Source organism: Sebastes fasciatus, chromosome 14 (genome assembly GCF_043250625.1).
Source record: "Sebastes fasciatus isolate fSebFas1 chromosome 14, fSebFas1.pri, whole genome shotgun sequence".
NCBI classification, from domain to species: Eukaryota; Metazoa; Chordata; class Actinopteri; order Perciformes; family Sebastidae; genus Sebastes; species Sebastes fasciatus.
Genome location: NC_133808.1, coordinates 2,966,380 through 2,979,512, shown reverse-complemented (window position 1 = coordinate 2,979,512; position 13,133 = coordinate 2,966,380). Strand labels below are relative to the sequence as shown.

Below are 13,133 nucleotides of genomic sequence, written 5' to 3'. Positions count from 1 at the left end.
AATACTAGGGATGCACGATACCCGATACCAGTATCTTTGTCCGTGTTTCAAGACGGGTCGGGTGGGTTGCAGACATTGCCGCAGGCCCCTGGCGCCTTTTACGTGGGCCGAGCCCCGCCCTGGCGGCACGACGCAGTAGGGGCGCACTCAGGACAGTCCACCCCGGTTGACAGTCGCACCTCGAGCAGGGGGCCCCGTCTCTCCCCGGCGGTGAGAGAGGGCGCAGCGATCCCTTTGTCCACGGTGCGGCGAGGTCCGGGCGGGGCACGCTGTAAAGCTGCGGCCGCGAGCCACCTTCGCCCCGAGCCTTTCCAGGCCGATCTAGAGCCGGTTGCGACGCACCGCCTCGTATGCGGGACTCCCCAGCCTTTCGTGTGTCGCTCACACCCTCCAGCTGGCTGTTAACGAGGGTCTTTTGGCACAGAGAAGTACTCGTATCGGTACTCAGTATCGGCGAGTACCCAAATGTAAGTAAAAAAAGTGGTATCGGTGCATCCCTAGTAAATACATAGTGAACTCTGTCACCTCTGATGGCTAAAAGAGGACTACTATCAAAATATGTCCATGGAGATGTGTCCTCAGTATGCTTACTGTCCTTCTGATGATGACTGTGGCATATGGTGCAACCAGCCGAAGATGCTACATGTCATTATTGCCGTATATCAGCTACAGTATTTTCCAATACTTTTATGGCTTTTCTCTCCCTTTCATTGTTTTCAAAGCAAACATCCGTCAAATGAGTTTGTATGTACAGTATGTGTGTGTGTGGCAGAGGAAATTATAGCATACACTTTTTTGAAGTGGAAAGTTTGGAAATTTTGAGGCAGCAATAACACGAGGACATCCTAAAGTAAAAAGGAGTATCGGAAGGACAGATATAATTGCATGTGTGTGTGTGTGTATGTGTGTCAATTATGCAGTATAAGTCTAACACTGGATGGGTGTGGTCAATGAGGGCTGTTTGTGTACAACCGTCCTCTAACACACAGCTGGTAGGGAGGGGGTGCTTGTGTGCAATGTGTCATGCACATAAATCCAATCAACAGTGGGGTAACTGTGTAATGATTCACTGCAAGTTGTGGCTGGAAAATCCAGTCGGGTTTATATGGTGCATGACCCTCTTAGAAAAAAATAAATAAATAAATCATACAGTATGTGTGTTTTGCACAGGAAGATCATATTTGATCTAGGGTTGTCAAAATGTTTAATGAATTTGAATTTAGCAGCTTCACTTTATGTCTTTACGGAGCTGGACACGATTTATTTTTAAATAAAGAAATTAATCCAATTATAAACCAGGAAATTTAAACATTGCTCAAAGACAAAAAGAATGAAACTGTAGGTTAAATAGCTTTAGGTTTGGTTTTCTGCATCCAGTAAGGGTATCTATAAATTAGGAATCAGTGATAATGACTGATCACTGAACTAGGGTTGGCACACAAGAGGCTTAGTCGGCTTCGTCTAAAAGTATAATGTGTCATAGTACTCTGGTTTAGGACTCATAGAGTTCATAAATAGTTATAGACTTCCCAGATGGCAAAACAAGCGCTTCTCTCGGATTTGCTCGGAGTCTACGCAGGAATTTTTCTGGGGCTCTGGGATATTTGACCGAGCAGTGTTTTGGTGAGGTCCGCGAGTGACGGGGTACCACAGGGTTCCGCCGTGGGTCCTCTGTACTTTGCCGACCTCAGGGACACGGTGCTGGTTTGCCGGCTGTGGGCGAGCAGCGTGCCCTGAACTCCGGAGGCCACCGGTTTTTCCAGCTCTCGTTCACCGCCAAATTATAACCCTCAACTGCGCACACCACACCCCCCGCCACAACACAACACCCATACGTACACACAGCTGTCTGAGGGAGAGGCGGGAGGTAGTATTAGGAGCTCTCGGGTAGTCCCAGACAGAAAGGATACACAGAGTGCGTGCGTCACTGTGTGTTAGCATGCATCTGGCAATATTTCAGAGGGAAACGTCATGTAAAGAAGATGAAGGAATATGATGGAGGGGGAAAAAAGGTTGAGTGAGAGGGATAAAGATACAGAGAGCTAGAAATGAAAGAGGGCAAGGCCTTAAGAAACCTGTGGGGGGAGGAGTCTAGGAAGAACACATGGACAAGACTGAGGGAGTGAGGACATGAATGAACAGTGGATGAAAGTTATGTCAGCATTACGGCCGGTGCAAATGGGTCTAAAAAACATTTAATCAGACGGCAGTCAACAAAACAAACTAGACAATTACGTCAAATGTTAAAAAACAACCACTCTGCTTAAGGAAGTTCATATTTTTCAGCTCCAGTTTCAGATTTTATCGCATGTGTTACATGTGTCTCCACACACGGCCTTGGTCCATTAACATTCGGGCTGTAAAAGACCCCACACCAAAGGGAGCTGGCTACAGGCGTGCATGTGGGCTGACACACGGCGCAGGGGGAAACCTTGACCGCCAAGGATACTTTAACTACTGAGGCTCCTCTAATCCCCTCCTCAAACCTTGAACACGGACAGAGGCAGTTCTGGTCACCGTGATGAAAACTGCTGGTGTCATCGGTTCCAGACCCCCCCCTACCCCCCCGCCCTCTGGAATAACATCACTGACATTTCAGGAAATAAAAACCCACAGTAATCAATTAGCAAACTGGCATAAAGGGAGACCGGTGGAAAGACTGATTGTGTGTGAATCAGAGGCTATGTATGCAGAGATAAAAAAGCCTCTCTGTTAATTAAGGGAGAGGGGAGCGAGGGGGGGTTATGACAGAGCTATAAGCTACGTGGGCAAACTGAGCGAAGAGGTTCACGATCTAGATCGCTGGCCAGCTGGGATCCGCGGGCTCTCACTGCGGTCCTCAGGTGAATAGACAGGCAGACGCGAGCGCTTCTCTGCCTCGCGACATGGAAACGTCTTCTGTGCTCTACTGTATTCTGTCGGTACAACTGTATTTTATTAAAATATATCTTATTTACGGGCTACATAATCTACAGACTATCAGACTAGGCACGCAAAGTACATTATTATCATACTGTCGGAGATGTGTTGGTGTTTTTGTTTTGGTGCTGACACCCGCCCACTTGCCAGCTCTCCTCCCCAGCTCTCTGAAGCTCTGTACCTCGCTGCTGTCTGGCAAAAGCAGCGGTGGCGGCCAGTACAATATCCTTTTATTTTGATGTTAATAAAATGTTAATAAAATGTACCCAAATTCACGAATATGTAGGATATTACTCCTGACATGTATTATTACGTCACAGCGTCTGCTGTATTAGCCGTGTGTTTACTACGTGTTTATTTGCATGTAGAGCGGGGAAGTGACATCGGATCACAGGTGGTCCCTGGAGACACATTCTAATGCCAGGTGTGAACAGGGCCACTGATGAGCTCTCTCACAGATTAACATGAGTGATATTACTTGGGTAAGCATGTAGTGTCAACTTTGGTTTAGTATTGTTTGGTTTACCTAGCAACAGGTGCGTTGTGTCGATGTATCAGCTTAGGGGAATGTTGGTCGCGAGACAGGTTAAAAAGTGGTTAAATCAATACAGCAGGGGTCAAGCTCCAAAAACACTGGATCCTACACTTCTCATCTTCCCGAGCCTGACGTCATCGGGGTTCTCAGACTTTGGAAACCTCCGCCAAAGGACTTACAAACTATACATCGATATGACGACAGACTATAATTAGGATCATCTAACTTGAATCTGTGTGACAAACACAGACGGATAAAATGTCATCTAAGTGACCACCATCTCTGCCTCTGCACACACAGCACATCTCCCTTTACCCATCTTAACATCGATTCTATTCTATAGACTACTAACACAAAGGGCCTTTTTTTTCCACTTGCTCTGCTCCAACTAATTATTCCTCTTCTGATCCTGATGAGCGCATTCGTTTTTTTGGCAATTGTCACCCATTATGATTTCGAGTGCACACAAATGTGCTCACACAGGTTAATGCAGCAGTAGGTCTTGGCGTAGTAGTAATTTTTTTGAGCCAAGGAAAGCTTCCTCTCTAGAGACGACTCATCCAAAGTGTAATTACTCTAGTACTTCATTTATCCCTTTCCACATCTTGATTATGCCTTCTAATCCAATGCACTCCGGGTTTCTAACAGAGCTGGAATATGGCATTGGTGGTGGACCACACGCTGTAGGTAAGACATTTAAACCTGCAATAGGCAGAATGTTTTTAGGCATCATTGGGCAAAAATACCATAATAACCTTTCAGCATATTGTAATTCAAGTGTTCTGAGAGACTTCTGCTCCTCCTCATGGCTCTGTTTTCAGGCTTTAAATAATCTAGCCCATGATGGGAGACTTTGACCAATCACAGGTCATTTCAGAGAGAGAGCGTTCCTATTGGCTGTTTATTCAACAGAGGCAGCTGTCAATCACTCAGAAACTCCAATCATTGCTCCGGCTGGTGGGCGGTGCTTGGTATTTCCTCAACTTATCTCGGGTCACAAACTTTTCATTTTACAGCTAAACAGAATATTGATTCATATTTGATCAGCGCTGCCTAGTTTGACTGTTTGATCAGAGTTCGCGAGTGATTGACAGCTGCTCAGACAGCAAGGCTCCAGCTCGGCTCTGATTGGTTGTTTTCCTCCGGTCTGTGAAATCTTGCAGATGTTATTAGGAGCACCAGAGGACACAGAGGAACATGACTTATTTCAGATTACCTGTCTTATGCACTACTGTCAGGATATAGTGACCGTTTTATAGAAATAACGTACTTATACATACATATTTGCTCCAATTCTCCCTACTGCCGCTTTAATATTTCTAAACACATTTTAGATACGTATCAATGCCTTAGGTTTGTTTTGTTAATATACAGTAGAATAAAGTAGGTCTCTTTTTGAATTTTCACTTCAATAAAAAGAGTGTAAACACATCTGAGGTTGAGTTTCCATCATTCAGAGGCTTTCATTTAAACAATCTGCCAGTATTTACCAGAGATAATTACCATTACCAGCTAATTCCTCGGTTTTTAATGATTGTAAAGTATTAAAACGGCCAGAAAGCCTCCAAACCATGAGTTGTTACTGTTGGAGAGATTCAACCTCGCCCATGCAGCAAAGCACCAGGTGAGGCCCATTTAAAGAAGATATAGAGTCTTTCCTTTAGAGGGAGCAGTGCTCATCAAACCAGTCAACAAAAGGTTAAACTGCAGAGCTTCAAGGCTTTCCCCCTTCGTTCATAAAAAAAAAAAAAAGAGGAGAGCGGGAGAGGAGAGAGAGAATAAGAGAGCGAAAAACTCACACACGCACACTTGCACTTCAAAGCCCTGTCATCTGGCGCTGCGGAGAGCTGGTTTGAATTAAGTTTAATTCTCCTCCTCTCTCGTCTTTCCAAGTTCATGGCAGAAGAGGGAGTGAAAGGAGGAGGATGAGGAGGATGAGGAGGGAGGGAGAGAGAGGGAGAGGGAGAGAGAGAGAGAGAGAGAGAGAGAGAGAGAGAGAGAGAGAGAGAGAGAGAGAGAGAGAGAGAGAGAGAGAGAGAGAGACGGTGCTTCTGGTTTTCATTAGGGCCAATTTTCTTATCTTTTTTCTCTGTGCTTTCTGGAGGCTGAGACTTGATCCCCTGCAAATGCAACGTGGCACAGGCCAGCGGAGGAATGGGAAGGTGCCGGCTGCGAGGCACGCATCCCCTCCTGAAGACGGAGGGAGGACAGGACCACAACACACACATAAACAAGGAGATTGAAAGAGAGAGAGAGAGAGAGAGAGAGAGAGAGAGAGAGAGACTGTGTGTATCAGGTGTCCATCCACATGTGTCATGCGTCTGCATGTGGTGGTGAATGTGTAAGCACGTTGATGTAAAAGCTGCATGTGTGAGCATCTGTTTCTCTGTGTCTTGGTGCATATTCATGCACCTTCATGTAAGCTTAAGGCCAGGCCCTTCTGCATTTCTATGAGCTAGTGTATAAACTATCCAGTACCTGTGACCGTGTTCCTTTGTCTTTGCCTGTGAATTGTCCAATAACTGCTACAGCCTCGGGGGATTAACGGCGCCAGGGTCTGAGGTGACACACACCCAAACTCTCATCCTTTTTCACTTTATTTCTTTGGACCTCTTCCATAACTTTTTGATTGATAAACAGAACCAAACAGTACAAGGCCTCTCTGGATGCATATATGGATGCGTGCACCCCTGAACAAACATACCAAAACTACTGTTTGACAAAGTGGCTCCAGTTTAATGTTTACAGGGTGGGTTGGTTTAACTGAAGCGCAGCGCGTTACTGATCAACTTGATTATTCATTGATCGGCTCAAATACAGATGGAACATCAACAACAACGCCTTATGAGGGGCACTCCACCAACGTTATACATGAGATTCACTTTACTCATCACAAGGAGTACTACGCAGCCGGTAAAAACAGCTGTACAACATCTTCTTTGGCTCTGGCTTTCCAGAGATTGAAAAAAATAACCATGATGTCATCAGCGTTATCTCATCCTGGGCTTGAGGTTTAAATGTTTTAATTAGGGCTGTCAATCAATTAAAATATTTAATCGTACGTTAATTGCACATTTTCTATCTGTTCAAAACGAACCTTAAAGGGAGATTTGTCAGGTATTTAATACTCTTATCAACATGGGAGTGGACAAATATGCTGCCTTATGGAAATGTATGTATATATTTATTATTGGAAATCAATTAACAACACAAAACAATGACAAATGTTGTCCAGAATCCCTCACAGGTACTGCATTTGTGTCAGTGGGCTGACTCGACTGACTTGCCCCAAACTGCATGTGATTATCATAAAGTGGGCATGTCTGTAAAGGGGAGACTCGTGGGTACCCATAGAACCCATTTACATTCACATATCTGGAGGTCAGAGGTCAAAGGACCCCTGTAAAAATGGTCACGCCAGTTTTTCCATGCCAAAATTTAGTGCAAGTTTGTAGCGTTATTTAGCCTCCTTCACGACAAGCTAGTATGACATGGTATATAACAGTGGATTCCTGAGGTTTTCTAGTTTCATATGATACCAGGATCTCCACTCTATCTTTAAATCCCTGCATTAACGTGTTATTATTGTTATTATACAGCCCTAGTTTTAATCAAAAGCCTGTATTATGAGCTGGAGGTGTGGTGTTGGAAAGAAGTGTGCATTCAGGAGGCAGTGAGTGTCTAATGAAAGACATTATTGAGTTGCATTATGGGAATCATTGTAAGGTCAAGGTTCTGTATACTATTCATGTCAACTCTCAACTCATTAAACTTGTTGAGACTTCATTAGACCAATATAGATGGAGGAAAATAGTATACCAACTTGTGTGTGAGGCATGCTACACTGGCTACTGGCTTCAGTGGTGGATTATACATAACATCTGTAGAGTGATATACGTATATTGGGTGGTTGTCATCGGTGCATTATGCACACATGGGTAGAAAGAGGAGGATGAAGGGGGAAGAAAAACAATAAAAAGTGAAGAGAGGGAGAGTGAGAGCACACGGGGGTCTGGGGTGCATTAACGGACTAAGGTGTGCTTCCGGGAGCTTGCGTGCCGAAAGCTGTGAGAAGACAGCGGCCTGTCGGTTTGATACACGTTTTTGTCTCGGCGCCAGATAGACGCACGGTTCACAAACTTGGGTTCGTCTTCAAAAGAGCGCTGGAACCGATCTAGATCTGCTCCTTACCAGCTGTGTGAACCCAGAGATGTGTATGAGACACGTACATGTCTGTGGCGAGTCCACGGCTGTAGTGGGTCTATGTTTTGCATGTGTGAGGGTGTTATAAATAGCTCCAGAAAGTGGACCTAATAGAAATCAGGCCTGGCTCCCTACCTACTCAACGACCCCCAATTGATCATTTGTCAAACTCTGCACTGCAGAGCCTTCCCTCCAAGTCACTTTCAGAGCAGATATTCAACATCACAAAATCTACAGTAAGACCACAAATTCTCTCTAAAGTATCAGGGCCCTATCTTACACCCAGCTGTAAGCCTGTGCGTAATGCATCTCTGAAGAATTCCACTCATCCGCTCCTTTTAAATAGCAATGAGCCAATGTGCAGGCGCACCTGACTTTTAAAGGGAAAGGGAGATGACACACTGATTGGGTTGATTCCTGTTACGCCCAAAACATACCTATGAATAATTAAAGGAACTGTTTGTAAGAATCAGAAATTACTTGTTAACAGCGACACCTGTGGCCGTTAAGTCAACGAAAGTCAGCGTCCGTTGCTCGCGCTTGTGCTCGCTCTACATAGACATGAACGAGCATCGCTCAAAACAGTGAGGCGACACACGTCAGCTAAAAGCACAATATCACTCTATATTTCAGCTGCTTGGCAGTAATGTTAGCTGACCAGACGAAGGTCTCTCCATGAATCAATGCTGATCCTAGTGTTGGCTTTTCCTGCCTCAGCCTCCCGACCGCGGCCGGAGGGAACAGGGGAGACACTGGAGTTTTGGTCGGAGACGATAACGTTTCTCTCTGCGGAGCCCCGTCACTTCACAAGACACGGGAAACCTCTGTTGGTCTGGAGGAGCTGCAGCAGTTATTTCTGCTCAAACGTCCACTGTACATTCACTAGATATTCTCAGAGCTAAACTAACTCTTCTGCAGTGCGTAGTGTGCGCGCATGCACGTGAGGTGGAGCAAAAGAGCAAGAACGAGTGCGGTGTGTGAGTGAAGGCAAGCAGGCAGAGGAGCAGAGTACACCAGAGACTTCGGTCCTGGAGACCAAAGCTACGGTCTCCCCCGCGTCCTCCGACCGCGGCCAACACTGTTTAACAGACGGGCTTCACTAGATACAACCAAGAGGTTTTGGTGCTTCACTGTAGTTTGTGTTGGAGTCTGAGTCTGAACAGTGTAGCCATACGCGAGCGCGCATGGGACACCGACCCGGATTGATTTATTTGTGTAAGAAGTTACAAACAGTCCCTTTAAGAGACTAAATACTACCCCTTTGCCCCTTGCGCTTTACTTTGCGCCCAAATTATGCGCAGCTTAACTAGCAGAAGTGGAGTTGGAGACGCCCTAAATACACTTGCAGCATGCACTTTAGACCATGCGCTATAGATTGTTAAAATAGGACCCTCAGTGTCTTACCTAAACGCAGCCAGGTAGTCTGCATCACCCATGGGAGGTTCCAGTCCTCCAGTAAAGGCCATGTTCACATTGAAGCCTACTCCTGCTCCACTGCCCACCTACAACACACACACACATACATGCATGCCTGGGTTACTTTGTGCAACAGGTGGGCATGCAGGTAGAGAGATACACACTGGTGTTTCTTCCCACCTCGTCAGGTGCTCCACTGCCAGGGAAGAAGTTCCCATCGTCGTAGCGATGCAATGACAGATAGAGAATACTGGGGTCTGCGTAGAAGGCCTGCTGGGTGCCGTTACCATGGTGAACATCCTGGAAACATCGGAAAAAAGGCAAACGGGTTAGGGCAAAATCTTACACAGTGTGGTGTGAGTAAATGAGCGATTAACATTCAAAAGGGTTCCAGCTAGGGCTATTAATCAATTCAAATATTTAATCGCAAATTAATCATACTTTTTTATCTGTTCAAAATGTACCTTAAAGGGAGATTTGTCAAGTATTTAATACTCTTATCAACATTGGAGTGAGCTGCTTTATGCAAATGTATGTACATATTTATTATTGTAAATCATTTAACAACACAAAACAATGACAGATATTGTCCAGAAACCCTCACAGGTACTGCATTTAGCATAAAACAATATGCTCAAATCATAACATGGCAAACTGCAGCCCAACAGGCAACAACAGCTGTCAGTGTGTCAGTGTGCTGACTTGACTATGACTTGCCCCAAACTGCATGTGATTATCATAAAGTGGGCATGTCTGTAAAGGGGAGACTCATGGGTACCCATAGAACACATTTTCATTCACTGATCTGGAGGTCAGAGGTCAAGGGACCCCTTTGAAAATGGCCATGACAGTTTTTCCTCACCAAAATTTTGCACAAGTTTGGAGCGTTATTTAGCCTCCTTTGCGACAAGCTAGTATGACATGGTTGGTACCATCGGATTCCTTAGGTTTTCCAGTTTCATCTGATACACGCTGATTCACTCTGGCTTTATAACCGAGTCTGTTACTCCCTAAAAATCGCAAGTTGCGTTGTAAAGAAATGAGTGGCATTAAAACGAATTTGCATTAACACGTTATTGCGTTAACGTTAACAGCCCTGGTTCCAACACATTTTCTATTTCAAAATTCCATACTATTCCAGACTCATATTTCTAGACTTCTCTGTCGTCAAAATATGGTCTGAAAAATTCGTCCATCTTTGGCTTTGTGACTTGGTGACTCTGGGTGCTGAGCATGATGTGACAAGACTACAGTGCTTTTGCCCTCGCATAATGGCTTACAATTGCCGCCTCGCCCATGTTGGAGATGTCGAATGATTTTACACATCCAGTTTTCTTTTTTTATTTGGAATCCTAAGCCAACAAGGCTTTATGTATTTGGGATTGTTAAATCAGCCGTCGGAAAAGTTGCATTTTATCCATTGTGGCCGTTACGCAGAAAGTTGAATGACGTTCCACTGTCAGACATCTTGCACTTGGGGCAGGAAGAGGTGAAGAGGCAGCTCTGCGTAGGAGTGTGTGTTCAGTTGCTTTCGACAACATCGTGCTCAATATGGCCCGCGCTCTCTCACACAGCAACGCATCGTCATACAGCAGTTTATATGATATCTTAGGAAAAGTTATTCCTCATTTTTGTGCGTTTTCCTTCGAACGCCCAGCAACACGTGTCAATTTACACTCGTTACATGCATGCAGTCTTTTCAAAATTAACTTCCGTCTTCCTTCCGGTTTAGGCTACAAAACTACTTAGGTTTAGGAAAAGATCGTAGTTTGTGGCGTAACTTATGTACGGAAGTTACTTGACACATAAATCAGTGCTGACTTCAGGTTTCATACGGGACACAAACACCCGGTGAAAGTCCGGTGTTTTTTGACCCTCCCATCCACCCCGACCTCCTCCCTACGTGACGTTTGTTGCTCTTTATACTTCCTGGTTCATTATTACGTAGATTACATACACACTGATTTGTTACACTCTCTTGTGAGCATTATCAATTTACTATTTACTATTATCAAATGTTTTTCCATACTCTCTTTTCTTTTTTCCAAACTGATCCAGACCTGGAGATCACTAAAATCAAATTCCATATTTTTCCATACTGCGTAGGAACCCTGAGATAAGAGAAGCTGTCTGACAGAGTTTCACAGAGAGGAGGCTACCGACTCCTGCAGAACAACTGCAATACTGCCAGACAGTCAAGTCTGTATATCAGCTGCAGTCTGCTGGGATGTCATAATAGGGATGGTCAGCAGGATTCAATAAAACACTCAACTTCAAAAGTTTTTTCACTTTAGCCAACAAGACAACATCAATTGAATGACCTCATTGTCTCTATCCCAAGAATGCTTTAATACACTGGTCCTAAAAATGTCCCCGTTGGCTGGAGTGGCATGACAATGAGTTTGCTAGCTGCACTAAAAGTCTCCCTGTGACAGACAGAGAGGAAATGAAAAGGCCCTTGAAAGGCTTTTGGGAATGGCCATGACCAGCCAGGGACGCCACGGACGAGCAGCGCTCTTAGACATGACGGAGGCTTCGTCATACCTTCTTAGAAATTACTTTGTCCCTTTTTTTTTCTAAAAGTGAGACTGTCTGACCTAAATAACACTACAGCACATATTTCAATAGGCATTACAGTAACAGAATGTTAATTCATATTTGATCAGCACGGCCTAGTTTGACCGTGATTGACATGTTTGACATGCCTGCAGATGCTTTTAGGAGCACCGGAGGACACCGGAGACAAATGATTTTTTTTCAGATTACCTGTCTCATGCACTACTGTCAGGATATAGTGACAAATTTGCTCCAATTCTACCCGCTGCAGCTTTAACAGCCACCACAACGCTACTTATGTGTGCATTATCTAAATAGATGTTTATGTAAAAGCAACCCATTGTGTTGTATGTGGAACTCACCCAGTCCACGATGAGGATTTTACTGACACTGAGCCTCTGCTGCAGCAGCTTGGCTGCTATGGCGACTGAGTTGAAGTAACAGAAGCCCCTGAAACAGTCAGACAGTAACAAGACAGCGCTATTAACTTCCTGAAATGATATCATATTCACAAGCTGGAGCAATATTATATACAGTCTTATAACGGTCATGAAAAAAAATATCTCACATTGAGAAAAACACATTGATGCCTGCTGTGCAGAAATGAAGTCGAATTTTTGAAGGACCAATAAAGTTTTCTTGAAGGACGAGGCTAACAGAGCTTTTCAAGAGGAGGAAATTGTATGTTCTTAAGGAAAATTCAATTATGAGAAAAATGAAGGCATAGAGAAATTTCGGACAAAGTTGCTATGATCCAGACTTGATCTTTCTCTTGGTCAAATTTCTAATACACTTACATTGGCGTGCTCTCTTCAGCGTGGTGTCCAGGTGGCCGGACTACAGCGAAACCATTCTGTCAGGGGAAACAAAAGTCATTAACACACAGCATATTTAATCATGATCCATGGAGGTTGATTCTGTCTGACCTTATACATGCTCACTCTAATCTAAGGATACATGTCCTTTCTCTTTGAGAGACTGAGAGGTCAGATGATGACAACACAAGATAGTAGGGGCTGCAGGATTATGGCCAAAATGATAATCACGATTATTTAGAATAATATTGAGATCACGATTATTATCACGATTAGTCATTGATTTTAGGGACAAAATATTTTTTATTACAATTTCTAGGGAAATTTACTTCCATGTCATGCTTCATTCTAACCGTCAAAAATTCTAAATCTTTAACTTTATTAAGTGTCATCTATAGTGGTTATTTGCATTAAAGCTATTAGGAAATAAATGATTGTATTTTTATTTAATTCTTGGCATTAATAGTTTTAATTATATATTATAAGCTGCTTAGAGCTAGTGTTAGGAAGTTAAACAGGTCATAATTCTCTCTCTGTTATCTATTTCATATTGCTGTGAAAACATCTCCTTCAAGCAACTGGATTTATTCAAGTTTCTCGCCAAAAGCTACATTTTACAAGATTACATTTGAACGCATCGCCTAACGCATACCATCAAACAATACTCATTTTTACTGAGTAGAGCTTGA

The 13,133-nt window shown here is 44.0% G+C and overlaps 1 protein-coding gene across 9 annotated transcripts in view; it reads right to left on the bottom strand.

Moving 5' to 3' along the window:
* The window catches only part of hdac4 (histone deacetylase 4), a 223,446-nt gene that overhangs the window by 27,665 nt on the left and 182,648 nt on the right, over positions 1-13,133 (bottom strand). For all 9 annotated transcript variants that reach the window (XM_074658171.1, XM_074658172.1, XM_074658168.1 and 6 more), the window contains 4 exons: positions 12,427-12,482; positions 11,992-12,079; positions 9,254-9,373; positions 9,062-9,159 (listed from right to left, as the gene is read on the bottom strand). In XM_074658171.1, the coding sequence (XP_074514272.1) occupies positions 9,062-9,159; positions 9,254-9,373; positions 11,992-12,079; positions 12,427-12,482 (362 nt within the window). The remainder of the gene's footprint in view (positions 1-9,061; positions 9,160-9,253; positions 9,374-11,991; positions 12,080-12,426; positions 12,483-13,133) is intronic.